This window comes from Erpetoichthys calabaricus, chromosome 8, assembly GCF_900747795.2.
Source record: "Erpetoichthys calabaricus chromosome 8, fErpCal1.3, whole genome shotgun sequence".
Taxonomy (NCBI): domain Eukaryota; kingdom Metazoa; phylum Chordata; class Cladistia; order Polypteriformes; family Polypteridae; genus Erpetoichthys; species Erpetoichthys calabaricus.
In genome coordinates, this window is record NC_041401.2 from 3,790,902 (window position 1) to 3,810,574 (window position 19,673).

General features: G+C 43.6%; 1 protein-coding gene across 1 annotated transcript in view; it reads right to left on the reverse strand.

The window, feature by feature from the left end:
• Positions 1-19,673, reverse strand: part of ttn.1 (titin, tandem duplicate 1) — a 394,831-nt gene that overhangs the window by 79,758 nt on the left and 295,400 nt on the right. Inside the window, 28 exon segments of the mRNA XM_051930464.1 lie at positions 404-706; positions 797-1,096; positions 1,189-1,464; positions 1,568-1,870; positions 3,254-3,553; positions 3,674-3,958; positions 4,050-4,370; positions 5,166-8,129; positions 9,195-9,488; positions 9,576-9,875; positions 10,149-10,430; positions 10,541-10,849; positions 10,958-11,260; positions 11,352-11,651; positions 13,782-14,063; positions 14,166-14,468; positions 14,793-15,095; positions 15,185-15,466; positions 15,564-15,714; positions 15,805-15,953; positions 16,684-16,998; positions 17,109-17,408; positions 17,500-17,796; positions 17,881-18,198; positions 18,285-18,584; positions 18,681-18,810; positions 18,909-18,941; positions 19,020-19,168. Coding sequence (XP_051786424.1) covers positions 404-706; positions 797-1,096; positions 1,189-1,464; positions 1,568-1,870; positions 3,254-3,553; positions 3,674-3,958; positions 4,050-4,370; positions 5,166-8,129; positions 9,195-9,488; positions 9,576-9,875; positions 10,149-10,430; positions 10,541-10,849; positions 10,958-11,260; positions 11,352-11,651; positions 13,782-14,063; positions 14,166-14,468; positions 14,793-15,095; positions 15,185-15,466; positions 15,564-15,714; positions 15,805-15,953; positions 16,684-16,998; positions 17,109-17,408; positions 17,500-17,796; positions 17,881-18,198; positions 18,285-18,584; positions 18,681-18,810; positions 18,909-18,941; positions 19,020-19,168 — 10,152 coding nt within the window.

A 19,673-nucleotide genomic window follows, 5' to 3' on the forward strand; every position in this document is an offset into this window, starting at 1 on the left:
AAGAGGAAGACAAACCAGCAAATTGTTAAGGCCAGATGGCAAAAGTTGAAAGAGCTAAAGAGTATGCAGGCACGGCTAACAACTGTATGAGCTTTAGTGCACATCAGTCAGGGGAAACCTCAAATGATACATTTAAGATTAAGACTTAGATTAGGAAGAAGAGGAGCAAAAATGAAGAAGAGCATTTGAGACAGCCGTAGAGTACCTGTTGATAGTGTTAGAAAGGCTCATGGAGGACCTATGTACTTGGACATACCAACTATGCAACAGAACAGGCAGTGATTGGTGAAGGAAGATAATCTGACTCTTCAGTTGCAAATCGCAGTCATGATGGATTAGAACTTGCCAAAGTTTAGAGAGACAGACAACACAGAAGTGCTCCGATATCCTGGCTTTGACTTACCAACAGGCATTCTGGCCGTGACAAACTCTGTCGGCTTGCTTGGCTTGCTTGATCCAGCTCTGTTCAAAGCGGATATCCTGAAGGTATACTCAAGGCCTTCGATAAGTCCGGCACATGGATATTCAGTCGTGCGGACCACGGTATCATTGGCCTTGACCCACAGGAGGCTGTTTCTCTCTTTGCGCTCAATGTAATATCCCGTAATTGGGCTGCCACCATCATTGTCTGGTCTGTCCCAGGCCACGAAAATGCAGTCTTTGTTGACCTTATTGATCCGTGCATTTTTGGGCTCGCTTGGCACATCTGTTGGATGAAAGTTTCTCAGGATTACATGAGGTGAAAGAAGGGCTTAAAGAAATGAAAGAAAAGCACATTGAAAATGTACAAACTTACCAAATGGGAATTTGGCAATCATTCTGTCAGATTGGATCGCATCTGAAATGCCAAAACGATTTTCTGCACGGACACGGAATATGTACTCCTGTCCAGGGACCAGCTTGCCCAGTCTGCAGCTGGTCTTTGTCACGGAGGCAACAGCCGTCACCCAGTCACCTCGACTGACATCACATTTTTCAACCACGTAGTTAGTGATGTTACTTCCACCGTCTTCACGTGGCAAATGCCAAGACAGCGAGCAAGCGTCTGCGTCAATCTCACTGATCTCAAATGGAGGTTCTGGAGGCCCAGGGATGTCTGCAAAAGTCAAAAATCCGACATTAACAGCAGAAATATCAAGGAATCTTGCAATGTCACTGACACTACGTGAGTCTGAGGAAGACACGTACCCATAACGACCACTTTGATGGTCTGGGACACTAGGCCACAACTGTTCTCAGCAGACAGGCAGTAATAGCCACTGTCATTTCTAGAGACATCCTTAATAATAAGAACACATAAGTTCTGGGATTTATGCACTGCCAGGCGACTGGATGGCATGACGTCTTCTTCACCTCTCTTCCATTTGCAGGTTGGCACAGGCTTTCCAGACACGTGAGCTTCGACTCGGAGTTTCTGTCCTGCTTTGATGCTGATGTGTTCTGGCATGATAATCTTAGGAGTCACTGCAAAAGTAAGTAAATAAACATGAGGACCTCTAACAGTCTGAACGCCGTGAAGACACCACTGAGGTAGAAAAGGAGAAAGAGACAAAAAGTCCTCGCTTACTCAGTTGCTCTTTGATTTCGAAGGCTCCTTCTGCTTCTCGGGGTAGGCTGCAGCCCACTGCATTTCTTGCTGCAACTCGGAATTTGTATTTCTTCCCTTCTTTCAGGCCCACAACCACAATACTCAGATCTTTTACTACCGAATACGGAGTCCACTTGTCTTCAGGCAGGCCCTCCTCAGTGTAATCAATGACATAGCCGTCAATTTTCGAGCCTCCATCGCGCAGAGGTTTGACCCACGCCAAAGTTGCACTGTTCTTTGTGATGTCGATGACGTCCACTTTCTTTGGAGGATCGGGTTCACCTTGGGGAAAATAAGAGTATTTGATATAGTTAACAAATCTGGAAACATTCTCAATTGGCTTGAGTAGAAATAAAACAACAGAATAAACGATGTGCCTTTTAAAGAGGTGCCAAATGCAATTTGGTGCTCTGCAGACGTGAAATAATCATGGTGTTTTGATGTGTCCATCCTCGCCTCTTCCTCTTAAGTGATTTGTCTCAGTGTCCACATGTGTTTGGCAAAATTCCTGCACTTCTGAAAAGACGCTCTGTCTGCACAAATCAGGACATGGCGTCCATCCTCCCCAAAATGTTAACACACGTTTTGTGAAAACAACACTGGAACGTGACGCTTCACTGGCGCGGCCTACTTGTGCCTTAAGTCAGCTAGGAGCACCACCGATGCCACCCTCTGAGCATGGCTGATTGTCCCTCATCAAGCCATTTGTTTTCTGAACCCACTTAGTGCTGCATAGGTGCCAGGACGTGCACGTGATCCCTTCATGTAGCCTCACTCGCTTTCTGGTTACAATCTTTTTTTTCTGGCTGCCGTCTCTCGTCTTTCTCCCGATCGATTTTTTTGTGTCCTTGCAGTGTGCTGTTTTCATCTTTGGCACAACTCTTATCTTCCTGCTGTTTGATCTTTTTGTTATTTTAAAGATATTATTTTGTAATTGGTATTGATTTTGTTATTATATGTACACTGTATTGATTAATACTTTGCTTATTAATCATTTTGTGTTTAGACCTTTAAATTATGCTCCTCATGTCCTATATTATTGAGCATGGGGTTGGCACATCTGACAGCACAGTTTAAGAACCGGCCCAGGCCTTGAGCATGTTTCACTATTCTTTGGTTTTGCTTTTTGCATTTACGTTCTGGTTTTCGTAATAGGGTACGGTTTTTGGATTCTGTTTTGGGTTTACCTAGCAGACAAACTGAAACCTATCAAAATGTTAAAGTCGAAGATTTCATAATGCAAGCCTTCATCCGTCGGTTTTCAAGCATTACGGTATTGGAGATGGAGTCTACCCTGGCATCATGAGGAACCCCTGTGCTCTTATCTACAAACACAGCCCAATATACCGTTGTTAATGAATTTCTGCAGGACGTATAAGACAAGTGGAGTAACCAGAGGGATCAAGGAGGATGCAAAATCTCCACACACATGGGGACTGATTCCAGGCCCCAAGAAACTATAAGGCAGCAGCACTAAGGACCAGGAATGTTGCCTAAAGGACAACAATGAAGCATTGTTTGCTAAACAAGCCACCATGGTCCTGTCAATGGTCATAATAAACAATAATGACTTCCACTGTTCAGATTTGTCAGGACTGTGGAGATCACAGAGGTACCATTTTAAACAGCACATCCTACACAAACAAAGCACAGATAGGGTCTTACTGATGGGATCCGTTGCAAGGTACGCCTTTCCGGTGTCTCTGGGAACGCCAGAGCCATACTCGTTAACGGCTGTAACTCTGAAGTAGTACTCTGTGCCAGGCACCAAGTTGGCCACTTTGAAGCTTGTTTTCTTCCAGTCAGAGACGACAGTGGCCCAAGTCTTCCTGTCTATTTCACGCTTTTCAAGGATGTAGTGCGTCACAGCACTTCCACCATCGTTCTCAGGGGGAGCCCACGAGATCTGGCAGGACATCTTTGTTATGTCAGTTACTGCTAAATCAGCCACGGGCCCTGGTGTGTCTGTAACGAAGGAAACAAAATTGTTAAAGGTTGAACACAAAGTTGGAATTGTAGAAGGTCCTTGATTGACATCAATCAAAATTTGAGGAAAAATTAAACAAAGGCAAAAATGGTATTTACCGAGAACTTTAACATTAACAAAGACGGCTTTCTCTCCTGCTGGGCTGGTAAGGGTCAGAGAGTATTTTCCAGAGTCATCACGTGTGCTCTCTGGGATGACAAGGAATGTCATGGTGTCAATCAGATCCACTTGTCCTCTTCTGACGACATTGTCAATGCCCATTCTCCTCCAAGTGACTTTGGGTGAGGGTCTTCCTCGGATGGTGGCAAACAGTCTAATGGGACATCCAGCTCTAACTGTAAGGACCTTCCTGAGACTAGCGTCCAGGTCAATTTCAGGTGCCTCTGTGAAATGCAATCAATGTTTCATGGTTAATAAGTCATGTCACTTCAATAACATACTGAACAGAGTAGATTTGACAGTCGAGGACAATACCGAGAATCTCTTTGGGAGACACGGCTTCCTTCAGCTGAGCGGGTCGGCCCAAGCCAACTTGGTTCTGTGCAGAAACTCTGAACTCGTACTCTTCCTTCTCATTCAAGCTGGTGGCAGTGAATTCAGTGAGGACCAGCTGTGCAGCGACATTGCATCTCTTCCATCCTTCATCTGGCTTATCGCTTGGTCCCTTGGGCCTCATTTCTACCACATAGCCAATCACTGGAGCACCACCGTCATATACTGGTTTAGACCAGCCAAGTGTGATGGAGGTCTTTGTGCTATCGACTACCTTCAAGCCGCTTGGAGGACCAGGAGGTTCTGAAAAATGTAAACATTAGAATGGTTAGCACAGACTCATAACAATTTGGCCATGCTGCATGGTCGAGGTGATTTGGTGGATATCCAAGAAGGGAATACATTCTTATTCTAGGCTATTAAAGGGATAAAGCATAAATAAGATAAAAATATTTAATATTGGTTTAGTCTAGATTCTTATATTTTTCTGGACTCGGAGGTTCATTTTGGTAGGGGGGTTAGGTGTCACCTTATAGATTTCATTGAAGGATTAAACTAGAGTTAGGGACGTGAACTACAGGACAACAGGGGCTTCGGGCCTACAACAGGTAACAAAACTGGGCCATCAATAAATTGTAGACCCAGAGGTATGGAACTACAGGGTGACCTTTAGTGACCCCAAAATCGCCATTGCCTCCAGATATCTCACGCTCTTAGCATGGGAGAGAGAGACGGATAACCTGGTTTTCACCCAGATCCAACTCTGGAGATCACTGACAAACTCTGCGTATCACTACAGCGTGCATATTACTGTCTTCATGTCAGAGATATTTTATGAAATTTCCATGAAATATCAAAAAAATATATAAAGAGGAAATATCAATACTCCAACCAGGAAACCTTTCAGGCCTTACACAGCATACCATAGCTATTTAACTCCGAGCTGACGTGCGTTGATATTTTATGTAATACTGGTGTCATTTGTGCTAATTTGTATGCGTTTTCCAGTTTATTCCTTGTTGATTTACCTCTAATATGTATTCTGATAAGAGCAATAAAAAGGTAGAATTTTTTTTATGAGAAACAAAACTTAGTTACCTATTGGATCTTTTGCAGTGATGGGTCTTGAAGGACCACTTGGTTCTCCAAGGCCAACTTCATTTTCAGCCTTGACACGGAACTGATACTCATGTCCAGGGATCAGATTAGTGACTCTCATCCGCCTCTCGCTTATTGGACTCTTTGTAACTGCCACCCATCTGACTGCTCGCTTCTCTTTCTTCTCAAGGATGTATCCCGTGATAGACTTGCCACCATCGTTCTCAGGGGGAGCCCATACAACTGTCATTTCTTCTTTGCCAATCTTTGTTACCTCAGGAGTATCTGGAGGCCCAGGCCTGTCAAACTGAGTCTTGGCAATAATGGGCTTGCTCTCACTTGGTGGGCCAGTTCCCATTTTGTTTTCAGCTCTGACCCGGAAGATGTACTCATTTCCTTCCACAAGGCGAGTGACATGTGCATAGTTGGTTAAAACTGAAGCTGAATATGTGGACCATACCATTCTCGTGGTCTCACATTTTTCCAAGATGTAGTTCTGGATTTCACAGCCACCATCATCTTCAGGAGGATCCCACATAACCTTACATCTGTCATAGGAAATTCCAGTGACCCTCAAGTCTCTAACTGCTCCTGGTTTATCCAGAACATTCACCATAGCATAAGCAATAAAGTTGCCAGCTGAGTTGGTAGCTGTTATGACATATTTTCCACTGTCACTACGCTTGGATTTCGTCAGAAGGAATTTTGAATATTCGCTGGTTGTTTCAATGCTAAGTCTAGGACTCTTGCTTAGTTCTGGATCTTTATCCTTTACCCATGTGACTTCTGGGTCAGGTTTACCTCTGAGACCTGCTTCGATTCTTATCGAGTCTCCTGCTTTCACAACTAATGTTCCACTCAACTTCACGTCCAGAACAGGCTTCTGCAGCTCCTGTTTGACGAGTGTTTCGCTTGTTTTCACCCAGTTACTTTCTCCACCTTCATTTTTGGTCTGCACTCTAAACTGGTAAATCTGGTTTTCTATGCATTTGTCAACCATAAAGTGTGTCTCCTTGATGCTGCCTTTATGGACCCGTTCCCATTCTTCTGAGTCTTTTAGCTTCCTTTCTACATGGTAGGAGAGGTTTGGACTACCACCATCATAATCTGGCTTTCGCCACTTCAGAAGAACAAATGTTTTGCCGACGTCAGCAATGTGAAGATTTTCTGGCTCACCAGGCTTCTCAACAGGGTCAATGGCCAACACTGGTGTCTTAGTCTCAATAGTCGGGCCTGGTCCGACCTTATTTTCAGCACAAACACGGAAAAAGTACTCATGGTTCTCAATGAGAGTAGCTTTGACTAGGCGTTTTGTAACATCTGATGAAATTACCGACCATCCTCGCTGGCTAGGCTCCCGACATTCCACAATGTAGTTAGTGACCTCGGTGCCTCCATTGTCTTCTGGGTTTTCCCAGGAAACCACACAGGAGTCCTTGGTGACATATGTAGTCTTCAGATTCTGGCACTGTCCAGGCCTATCTAGTACATTCACCACAACAGAGGCTTGGGCCTGACCACTGCTGTTCTTCGCCAACACTGTGTATTTGCCATGGTCTGCTCTGGTAGCTTCTTTAAGGGACAGTTCGATCACTGGATAGTCATTTCTCATTTCTGTACGCTTGTCTCTAGCTAGAAGTCTACCTTCTTTGGACCAAGTGATATCGGGGTATGGTCTACCCTTCACACGAGCTGTTATGCCAATTGTCTGCCCAACTCTAACAGTTAGCAGGTCACGACAGGAGACATCAATGTTGATTTCAGGAGGCTGAAGAATGTCCTTTGCAATAACAGATTCAGGAAGTTCTCTAGGTTCTCCTTCTCCTACTACATTAGCTGCCTTAATACGGAACCTGTATTCTGTGCCTTCAATGAGTCCTGGAGCTCTGAATGCACACTGCTTGATTAAGTCATCTTTATTCATTCTGTTCCACTGGGCACTGCCTGCTTTCTGGCATTCAACAATGTAACCTAAGATGGGACTGCCTCCATCTCTGGTAGGTTTGGTCCAGACTAAATCGGCCCATTCTTTACTCCAGTCCTTGAGTTTAGGATTGACGGGAGGCCCAGGAGGCATAATGGGACGTATTGCTCTGATAGGATCTGAGGATGGTGAAGGCTTACTGATGCCAGCAATGTTTTCAGCAAAGATTCTGAATTCATATGTGTTGCCTTCAAAAAGTCCAGGAGCTCTGTATCGTAGATCAAGAATAGGGGTCTTATTCACACGTATCCACTTGCCTGATATTTCTCTACGCTCCACAATGTAGCCGCTGATTGGGCTTCCTCCATCAGTTTTTGGCATGCCCCAGCCAACTGTGACTGCATTTTCTGTTATGTCAGAAGCGACTGGTTTACCGGGTGGGCCTGGAACATCGAACATGTGCTTGGCAACGGTTGGCTGTGACTCTAGTGGTTCACCAATGCCAATCTTGTTCTCGGCACGGACACGCATTACATATTCACAACCCTTCTGGAGGCGTGGGATCTTGACCTTTGTGCTGGTGCTACCAGAACATACAACACCCCAAGTTTCCTTCTTGGCTTCTTTCTTCTCCACAATGTAATTCATTACTGGACTTCCGCCATCATCCTTTGGTGGGCGCCAGCTGATCACCATGTGGTCTGGAGTTACTTCCAAAATATTAATGGGACCAATTGGAGGTCCTGGGACATCCAAAACAATCACATGCAAAGCAGCAGTCTTACTTCCAGCAATGTTGGACACGGTAAGCAGGTATTCACCCGTGTCTTTTCGTGTGCAGTCTTTAATGTTTAGAACAGTTGAGAAGTTATCAGTGTCGATCTTAGTGTTGCCTTCTGTTTTGATTTCAGTGCCATCAATCACCCATTTGGGTGTGGGAATTGGGATTCCTCTCATGATTGCAGGGAGTCTAATTGTGCTTCCAGCTTTAACAATGAGTCCCTCAATGAGTTTCACATCAACTTCAATGGAAGGTGGCACTGAAAACAGAAGCAAACAAAAAATGATGCATCATGGGACTGAGTCGTAACACAATTCCCCCTCCTAATACACAGCAGTGTATGGAAATGAGCAGTTAGCTTGCTGAGGAAAGAGGAACATTTCTGCAGTTCCAGCATTCACATGGAGTTTAATCACACATACCGCTCTAAAGATTTAAAAATATTTAAAAATATGTCTTTCAGATATTTGTAGACTGCCAACTTTTGCAATTCGTTGATGTACTTATGTTTCTACCTCCAGAGTCCTAGGCTCAAATTCAAGTGGGAAACTGCCCTATGGTGTATTGCACACCACTCCCTGGACCACATGTCCCCCTCTCCAGCTACCATAGCCTCTTCTCCATATATATATATATTGGCAGTTCTAATATGACCAATTCTATGACCAGTGGTGGGCTATTTTCCCATTCAGGATTGCTTCCTGCATACTGTAGAAATTCTAGAATACAATTCTAATGACTTTATACTTGGACCATACAATGTGCTGGTGCAACCATATCTGGAGCACCGTGTGCAGTTCTGGCCATCAAATGGAAAAAATCTATATTCTTTCAATTAAGTATAGAATCTTATACTAGACCATGGAGTACATTCATCCTACAAAAGGTTATGAGAGTCTGGAATGAACTACTGAGTGGTGGAGTCAATTTGGAAACATTGATGAATTTTAAGAAATATCCAGAATGTAGGACAAGTGAGCTGTTAGCTAACCAACTAGGTTTGAGGAACATCTGAGTGGTCTCCTCTCCTTTATTAAACCTTTAAACATTTAAAGAAGACCTGTTCTGATCCTGTTTAATACTCATATCTTTTAGAAACACATAAAAACAATGTTCTTGATCTTCTACTGCTTGAATGGTTTATGGGTTATTTATACCCAGATATCAGGGATTAAACACACAGCCTCTACATTTACTCAGCATCGCTTCATCCTACATAGCTGACTCATCCCATACTATGGTGACAACATTCATAACCAGAGAGGCAATGGATCTCCTCCAACTACCTCATTGCATTGTCTGTTACAAAGTCACAAGTTCTTACCAAGTTTTTCTTGACACAGAACTGGCAGAGTTGTGTCAGGTCGGCTGAGTCCAATAGCGTTTTCAGCCTTCACCCGGAACTTGTAGGTCTTTCCATCTACCAGTCCGGTGACAATGCATTCAGGGATGCTGACAGTCTTAAACTTGGTCCAGTCTTCGGTTCCTTCTTCCTGATATTCAACTAAAAATCCTGTGATATCACTGCCACCAGTGCGATCAGGCCAGTTCCACAGTAAAGATACTTCAGTTTTATCAACATCCAAAGGATGCAAGTTCTTTGGTGGTCCAGGTGGGTCTTAAATAAAACAAAAGACAATTAACAGATCTGTACCTTATAGCCGCATTAACACTTTGACACTTTCGGTAGGGTCATTATACTCACATAGTGGATCGATGGCTTTGATAGGCTTTGTTGTCTCAATGTATTCACTTCTGCCAAACTGGTTTTCAGCGGCCACTCTGAAGAGATACTGGTTTCCCTCCATTAGATGCTTTGCCATAATACTCTGTTTCTTAGAGGAGGAGGACATTGGTATCCAGCGTGCAGCTGCCACATCTCGTTTTTCAACAATATAGTTAGAAATGACAGCTCCACCATTGTCCTCTGGCTCTTTCCAAGTCAAGTAGCAGGAATCCCTCCTGACCTCACTGACTGCAAGATTTCTTGGTGGCCCAGGTTTGTCTAATGAATATAAGAAAATATAAAATTAGAGAGGAATTTCAAAACAAATTGATCACAGTTGTAACAATCCAGGTACACTTTAGAGCATGGGGCTGGGAGAGAGCCAGCTCAGTGTCACACAGGCAGAAAGGAACCATGATGGGTTTTGTCTTTCTAACCAGAAGGTCTCAGATTTATGACTGATGGGCAGTGCTGAAACCACGAATCGCCACAGATTTTGGAACTGAGAAAACAGTAAATGGTTAAATGTATTTTTACAAGAAAATGACATACCTAATACGAATACATTGACAGAGACGGTCTTGGATCCCAATTCATTTTCAACCGTCAAGGAGTAACAACCGCCATCAGCACGGACAGAGTTGCGCACCTCAAGTTTGCTTCCAACAGGTGTGACCTCTATATCGGCCTTAGTGGAAACGTCTTTGTCTTCCTTTTTCCAGGTAACTTTTGGGAATGGCATACCCTTAATTCCGGCACTAAGTCTAATGGTGCCACCTGCCTTGACGTGATGTTCGCGTGCCATATTAGCATCAAGCATTAGTTCAGGAGGTTCTGCAAGATATAATTTTAGGTGATTTAGTTACTCTGAAGCCATCTGGATTTACTTTCTTTCCTGTGTCATACAAAAGTATTCATTAAATTTAAAATACTAAGGCAATTACCAAGTCTATCTTTGACTTCCACTGGGTCTCGGACAAAAGCTGGATCTGATTCCCCAGCTGCATTAACTGCCATGATCCTGAATCTGTAAACTGTGCCTTCGGTGAGACCAAGCACTTTGAATTTTGTGTCAGGGCAACCATCAGGTGTATAGTTGGCCTTTGTCCATTCTTCATCTCCAGGCTTCAGGTACTCAACCAAATAGCCAAGGATCTTGCCCTTTCCATCATGGCGAGGAGGTTGCCAGGACAGATCGACTGAACACTTGGTTTTGTCAACTGCTTCGGGATTGACAGGAGGACCAGGCTTAACTGTAAAAAGACCAAATCAAGTGAATAAATGGCAAAGAAAGATAGTAGTTCATAATCTAAGCTACTGATGAGAGCCCAACTCCAGCCTGCATATTATATTCAACTCACCAATTGGATCTTTTGCAAAGATAGGCTTAGATGGTGGGCTGGGATCACCAATACCAACTTCATTTTCTGCCATAACTCTGAATTCATATTCACATCCTTCCAGAAGATCGTGAACTCTGTACTGTGTGTCTGGGTATATAGGCTCCATGGAGGCGCGGGACCAGCGGTTTGACATGGTCTCCTTCTTCTCCACTATGTAATTGGTGATGGGCTTACCACCATCACGGGGTCTGTTCCACAGCACAAGAGCAGAATCTTTTGTAACTTCCTTTACAGTTGGCTGTTCTGGGGCCTCTGGCACTCCTGTAGAGAAAAGCAAAGCATTCATTGGTTATATACAAAATATGATTGCCATGAGAGTGGAGGACATCTGAATACAAAGAGTGTTGCGTACTGAAGAGATCCTTTGCCTTCACTTCATCTGAAAACAGTGGGTCACTGATACCATACGTGTTTTCAGCACAGATTCTCATGATGTACTCCCTGCCTTCAATGAGTTTGGGCACTTTGCATGTTGTCTTTGAAGATGCAGATGTTACGGGCATCCACAGATCTCTGTTTGCATCTCTCTTCTCAATAATGTAGTTAGTAATTGGGCTTCCACCATCATCCAGAGGAGGCTTCCATGAAATAACCATGTGGTCTCTGTGAATCTCATTAAAGATGACAGGTCCTTGTGGAGGCTGAGGTCGGTCTGTAGGGGGAAGATCCAAAATGACAATGAAGTACACATCAAAGAGGACAAACTACATTCACTCAAAACAGATGTGCAAGAACAGATTAAATAGTTCTGCTACAGACTCCAAAGGCAAGACTAAAAAAGGACTAGGAGATGAAATGAAAACTCAGAAAAATCAGGAGATCAGAAATCAAAGCATCAAACCCAAACTATTAATTAAAACTTAAGGTCTATACAGTTAGCAAATTGGTCCTTTCTTATGACTAATCCAAGAAGCAAAGGCAAAGGTTTTTGTTAAAGTATCCATAATCTTGGCCAACCCGGAATTGTGCAATAGCAACATTAGTCCCATTGTGATAAGGACTTCACCACTCATGACTTCCAGGTATCACATGGAAAAACCATAAGTGTTGTTAACACCAACAACAGGCTTCTCTGAAGCTTAACATGGTATCGTATAATAATAAACTTAAAACGCAAAAAAATAATGACTGCATCAAAATCAAACCAACCAATAAAACGTTTAACATTTGAATTCTACAGAGTTTAGAACCTTAGGATATCAAGAAAATCCATAAAGAAATGCAAAAGTACAGGGTGTCCCACTCGGGAGTACAACTTTAAAAATGCAAATTACTCTGCAATGTGTGCATGTATCATCATGCAACAAGGTTCAAAATATTCCTTATTTAATGAAGAATTGATTCGGTGTCATAAAGAGGCGGGCACTATAGCGGGCGCCGCTACGGGGCAACAGGACGAGGCAACGTGCCATACCTCTCATGCCAGTATGGAAGAGATCCGATAATTTTTTGGAGACAGGGTGATCTCGAAAGGTTTGTGGCCGCCTCGATCGCCCGATTTAACTCCCCCAGATTTTTTTCTATGGGGATATTTAAAGGGCAAGGTTTATGCAAGCAAACCCAGGGCCATCGAACAACTGAAAGCAAACATCGAGCGTGAAATTGTTTCCATCGACAGTGACATGCTGCAGAGGACATTCTCAAATATGGAGTGTCGCGGATGTTGGGGGAGGACATTTTCAGCACCTTTTGTAATGTGGACTTGTTTTCCACTACGTTCACGCGTTCGCGAGTAATTCGCATTTTTAAAGTTGTACTCCTGAGTGGGACACCCTGTACATAAATAAATCCAACAAAATTATAAAAAGAGGCAAAGCAACAGGACCAAGAGATAAAAAAAACAAGTGAGGACCACCAAAATAGAAAATAGTTTGAAAAACCATGAATCTAACTAACACACAGCGGAGATCTGCTTTGGCTTTTATCCACAGCTTTGGACACGGAATACAATGTGACGACGCTTTAAAGAGTCTCGCACCTTCACTTCAAGTTGCCGCACTACGCCACTGAGATTGTTATCAACAGTGAAACTTCACAAAATGGTGGCGCCTGCTAACAAAATTAGAAACCAAAATGGTGGTAACAAAAGCTTCGATAGATAATGATAAAAGCCTGCCTAATATGTATTCATTAGTATCACAAATTTTGTTGATTTTAGTCGCTTTAAACAACCGTAATATTGGGTCTGGGAACCACAGGGCTGGAACATGGCTGAACTGCCCAGCCCACTCAATTTCAAATGAAAGAATAATTGAAAACCTTTGCTTCCATAACTTGGACCCTAAAAACAGTTGACCTTCGTCAATAGTCAGAACACTACACTGACCGCTAATTAACTCCAACTACACTGGTTAACAATAATGAACTCCACAAGTGATCTATTGGCATAACGTAAATCTGTTCAGCTGACGCCAACTCTGACTCTGCTCTGCGTTTCAAAAAAGCTTCAATAGCTAATGATAAAAGTAATTTAAAGACACAAACCCAACACGAAAGTTAAACAACAAATACAAATGTGATCAGCAAACATCGCAAACCCTCAAAATCAAAATTGAAACTCTCACCCTCACTTACAATGCGCATATCAGGAAAAGAATAAATAAAAACACGTTTACATGAATGATCAAGCTACAGCCTCTGTGGATTTGTGTGCTTCATCTGGATAAGTCGGGTATAACACATTGAAGAAATGCAGGGAGAGCAGCTGCGTGAATAGCGTTAAATCGCGTCTCGGCATGCCGTATCCTTCTACAGGTTAAAACGTATTATCAGCAGTACTTGCCTACAACCATGACGTTGCAGAAGCCTTTGCGGGAGCCTGTGCTGTTTTCCACCAGTACGCAGTACTTCCCACTGTGCTCCCGTTTGGCCTTAATCACGCCGAGGCACAAGGTATTGTGGGTTGTCCTTATTTTCACATGCTCATCTTCTTTCAGGTCGATGTTGTCCATAGACCAGATAACCTTAGGGGCAGGTTTGCCACTGTAGCGTCCCTGCAAGCTGAATGTTTCCCCAATTCTTACAGTCAGCTTATCACGGAAGTTGAGTTCAATATTAGGAGGCTCTGAAAATATAAAGAATGAACAGCGGTTCAGAGAAACAAGTGTGACTGACACCAGGAGACAGATTCCGCAAGTTTAGATATGTAATCAAGACCACAACTCACGAATCTCATCTTTGCATGTGATTGGCTTTGTAGGGAATGATGGCTTTCCTTTCCCCACAATGTTTACCGCACTGACACGGTACTCATATGTGTCACCTTCCTTCAGACCGTCATTGGTGTATTTTCTGTCCATCAGCTTTTCTTTGGTCACTCTGTTATAGTTGTCTTTGCCGATCAGGCGGCTCTCAAGTATGTACATGGTGATGTCTGAGCCACCATTATACTTGGGAGGCCTCCAGCTTAGGCTTATGGAGTCTTTGGTAACGGCAGTCACTTGGAGATCTTCTGGGCGCTCAGGCACAGCTGTTATCAGAAGAGAAAGTGATTGATGAAAAAGTTCTCCACCAATCAGTAATAATCTGTACCGTTCCTCAAAAAAGGTCTATCAACATTATACAGTGGGCAAAAAACAGACATGCACTGTGGCTGGGATGCCATTCACCCCATCATTGAAGTTAGATCTGCATATTTTGTAAATGAAATGAAACATTTCAATTAAGATAAAGTCATGTTCGTAGATGCATGTCAAGCACAAATGCATATTACATTTGAGACTAAATGACATGTTTACTATAAATGGAGGTGACATTAGGTAACCGTGAGGAAGGTACCATAGCAGACACTTACTGACTGGATCCTTGATCATAAGTTCTCGCGTAGTTTCCACAAACGGACCCATTCCAATGATATTTTCTGCAGCGATCCTGAAGAAATAGGCTTTGCCTTCAATCAGATTCTGAACCACGGCACTCTGTCGGGTCACCGTGTAAGTCACAGCTGTCCAACCTTTGCGTTCCGCCTCCCGTTTCTCAATAATATAATTGGTGACAGTAGAGCCACCGTCATCTTCTGGTGAAAACCACGTCAACTTGCATGAGTCATTTGTAAGGTTTTCACTGAGGAATGGCACTCCAACTGGACCTGGAACATCTGCAGAGCCAAAGGAGGTCGGTCACGAAAAAGGTCTTTGTATAAAGCCTGTGAAAATTCAATAAGCAATTCTGTAACCGGTGCCTTACCTAATACATCAACGATAATTGCCTTCTTCCTCTCTCCACCTTCATTTTTGGCAGTAAGCATATAAACGCCTTGGTGCTGTCGCTGGCACTTCTTGATTACAACAGAAGAGCTAATAGCTGTGGTTTCAATGGTAGCTTCTGGTGGTAAAGAGCCATCATCTCTACTCCACGTGATTTGAGGAGGAGGCTTTCCAGATACATAAGCCAGTATACGAATCACCCCTCCAGCATGGACAACAATCCTTTCCTTAACACTTGCATCCAAGTCAATTTCTGGGAGGACTGAAAAAAGAGAAGGAGGTACACAGTAAAATTATAGAAGCACCAAGCAGCAAACCACATCTTACTGTGAGGCGCAAGAACAAACATGGTGACGTACCGGTTCTGTCCTTCATTTCAATAGCATCTGTAACATCTCCAGGCTCCCCGACTCCGGCTGCATTCACTGCTCTGACTCTGAACCTGTACAGGCTGTTCTCTTTCAGTCCTGAGACCACCAGCTTGGTTCCTCTGACTTCCTTGTCTTTGGCCTGGAAGAAGATTAAGAGTGAAATAAAGCCATTAGGCACCAGTCAATGAATGGACCTGTGAAGACGACAAATAAAAAACTTCAGACTTACTTTCTCCCATTCCTCTTTGCCCTCTTCCTTAAACTCAACAAAGTAACCGATAATCTTAGATCCTCCATCCTTCAGAGGTGGAGACCATTCAAGGTCCGCAGTGGATTTTGTCCAGTCTGTAACCTTTGGTATTGGAGGACCAGGTGGTGCTAAAACAGAAAAAGTCATTTTGAAATACAATGAATACAGTGAATACTTTCACTCGAGAATTTGACTAGAAGAGTTCTTCATCTTGGTGACATGGTGGTTGAATGAGACATTTTCGGTCAAATCATTAAATATAAACACATATATACACACTTGCCTAATATGTAATCATTAGTATCACAAATTTGGCAAAATATTGTAAAGTTAATTTTAGTCACTCTAAACAACCTTAATATTGAGTCCGGGAACCACAGGGTTGGAAAATGGCTGAACAGCCCACCCCCCCTCAATTTCAGATGAAAGAATAATTGAAAACCTTTGCTTCCATAACTTGGACCCTAAAAACAGTTGACCTTCGTCAGTAGTCAGAACACTACACTGACCGCTAATTAACTCCAACTACAATGATTAACAGTAATGAACTCCACAATTGATCCATTGGCATAACGTAAATCTGTCCTGCTGACGCCAGCTCTGACTCTGCTCTGCGTTTCAATGCTGTGAGCAGGAACCAAAATGGCAGCCATCCAAGTTTTCAGATCTTCTTTTGAGGTAATTCCTCAGTGTTTGTCTTGCAGTTATATGGTACAGTGCATCACTGCTGGTAAACATGGTGAATAAATGCAAACTCCTCACATAAGTGGTGGAAAACGCCATGAGGTGACACAGACACCTTACTGCTCTCTTCATCAAACCCCCTGTAGATATAATTTTATACACAAAAATACTCACAGATTGGATCTCTGGCAAACATTGGATCAGATGGCAAACTTGGTGGGCCGCAACCAGCAGCATTGATGGCAATGACACGGAACTGGTACTCAGAACCTTCAATGAGGCCAGTTACATGGTGGGAGACTCCCAGGGGCATAATCCTGATAGGGTCCCGGTTGACTCTGTTCCATCTCTTTGCAGTTGTCTCTTTGCGTTCCAGCCAGTAGCCAGTTACTGGAGAGCCACCGTCATATTCTGGTTCCTCCCAGTTCACTGTCATCGCATCATGAGTCACACTGGTGATAGTTGGTTTGTCACATTGACCAGGAACAGCTGTTGAGAAAAAAAAAAACAAAGCTCTCAGTTTGCTTCGAATGATCCAACTGTGACACGCAAAGTGACCTTAAAACACAAGACGACCGAGTAATGAAGAGCCCCCTTACTGTAAAGATTCCTGGCTCTTTCAGGTTCACTGTCAAGAGGGTCTCCGATGCCGTAGATGTTTTGAGCCATGATGCGGAACACATATTCATGATCCTCCAACAGTTTGGGCACTGTGTATGTACACTCCACTGCCTCGTTTGTGACATGCACCCAAGTCTTTCTGTTTGCTTCACGTTTCTCAATGACATAATTGGTGATCTTTGAGCCACCGTCATCCTTAGGTGGCAACCAGGATAGTGTCATCTGTTCAGCAGTGATGCTTTCAAACTTAACGGGTCCAACTGGAGGCCCAGGGCGACCTGCCAACAGAAAGCAAATCCATACGTTATAAAACAAACCTTAAACTAGTGGCAAAGATGAGACACTCCAGTTTGGAAAAGGTTCAAGTACCAAGAACGTTGAGTCGCATTTCCTTTGAAGCCGTTCCCAGCTCGTTTGTGGCCGTTAAAGTGTACAGGGCTGAGTCCTTGCGGTTGGACTGCTGGATCAACAAGGTGCACGTGTCCTCGCTTACAAGCTTATTGATGTGCTGATCGTACTTGACATTGGTCTTGTCGTCGGCCTTAAGGGGTGGCGCTTTCTGCCAAATAAGAGTTGGGAAGGGGCAGCCCTTGATCTTTGCAACAATGCTGACGTCTGTTCCTTCTGCGACTTCCATGAACTCCTTCAGCTCAATTGCAGGTGCACCTAAAGGAAGCATGCGTTTGTTAATTCAGTATTCATACATACATGAACTGGCACTTCCCTCCTTGTCTCTTGTCAAACACTTACATGTCTGATCTTTAATAATGACCGGGCCAACTGTCGTGGAAGGCCTGCTTGTTCCAGCCTCGTTTACAGCCTTCACGCGGAACTCATACTCTCCTCCTTCTATAAGATCCTCAACCTTAAAGGTTGTCTCCTCCACGTCCCTCTTATTGCACTTCTTCCATGTCTCCTTCTCCGCTCCTTCTGGGACCCATCGGAGTCGTTCCACAATGTAATGTGTCACAGGAGCTCCTCCATCATTCTTGGGTGGTCGCCAAGAGAGTGTCACAGTGTTCTTTGTTATGAGATTAATCTTCAGTCTCGTAGGAGGCTCAGGTGGATCTGAAAGTATGTAATGGACTCTTAAGTCTTCTTTTTCTTTTGACAAGTGGCATAACTATGGAGTTTTATGCTAGTAAACTACTTACGAATAGGGTCTCTTGCCCTGGTCCTCTGAACGGTGTCAACTGGTGGACCTGTGCCAAAGCGGTTTTCTGCCCGGACACGGAAGAAGTACTCTTGGCCTTCAATAAGATCTGGCACAACAAAAGAGTTGCTTCCACATGCCGGATTGACTTTGGTCCAGGCCTTGCCTTCAACTGTTTTCTTCTCAATAAAGTAGCTCTTAATTCTGTCGCCGCCATCATTGTCTGGAATCTTCCAGGTCAATCTGCATGTGCTCCTGGTGATGTCACTTACTTTGAGGTCCTTAGGTGGCCCTGGTACATCTGTGAATGAATAATCATCAGAGTTCAGTCATCATGGTAATAGTTCAACGGCACCATGGCTCCTGTGCTATTAAATATGAAGAAGGACTGACGTACCAAGAATAGTAACGCGCACGTTGACAGTCTTCTGTCCGGCCTTATTCTTCGCTGTGATGCTGTATCTACCCGAGTGCATTCGCTTACACAATGGAATAAGCACCGTTGACGTTCCCACTGTTGCTTGCACCTGAAATACATGAATGATGAGGGAATAAAAATGACATCTACACATTAGCCCTTCACAGATGACATGCAGTAGAAGAAGATGAAAGCAGCTTATGGTACCTGGCTATCCACGGGGATGTCGTAAAGACCATCCTGGAATGAAGAGAGTGAAAGGTTAGAATCACAAATCCCGTGAACACCTCAGCTGTTTTCATACTTTTCTGAAATTACCTTGAGCTGTTTGGGTGCGTCTCCTTCGTACTCCCAGGTAACCTTTGGCACCGGACGTCCAGTGATGGTGGCTGGTATTCTGATGTTGGTTCCTGCACGACATCCCAGTAGCTCTTGTGCATTCACATCTATGGTGATGTCTGGCTCCTCTGTAAGTGGGAAAAAGAAAGACCATGAAATGTCCATCTTTCGGACGAAGTTGAAAGTATTGAATCCAGATGCCGGTATCTTAGGGAGTCCAAACATCTTTATTTATTGGTGGGTCCGTCGACTCTCTCTTCTCCCTTTACAAGAGGCTGCCAAAGTCAATGGACATGAGATGATGACTTGGGATTAGGTAACGAGAGAAGGAAACCCATCTTAGCATTCGGAGTGTGAGTAGACGAGTTTTGTCAGAGGGCAGTAACTCCCTTAAACTGCAAAGGATGCACCAAAAATGCACCACAAGAAGAAGCCAGTAGACTGGCATTTATCCCCTAAAGAAGTATCTGTATAATATAAGCTGATTTCTGTCCATCCAGCAGCCCCGCTCAGTTGGGTGCATTCAGCATTAGTGTTTGGGATGCAGCATTTATTGGAAATTTGGAATGTATGTTTAAAAAAATAAAAAGGAATGTATTTTTCATTTCAGCAGATGGCGCATCGCAAACCTTA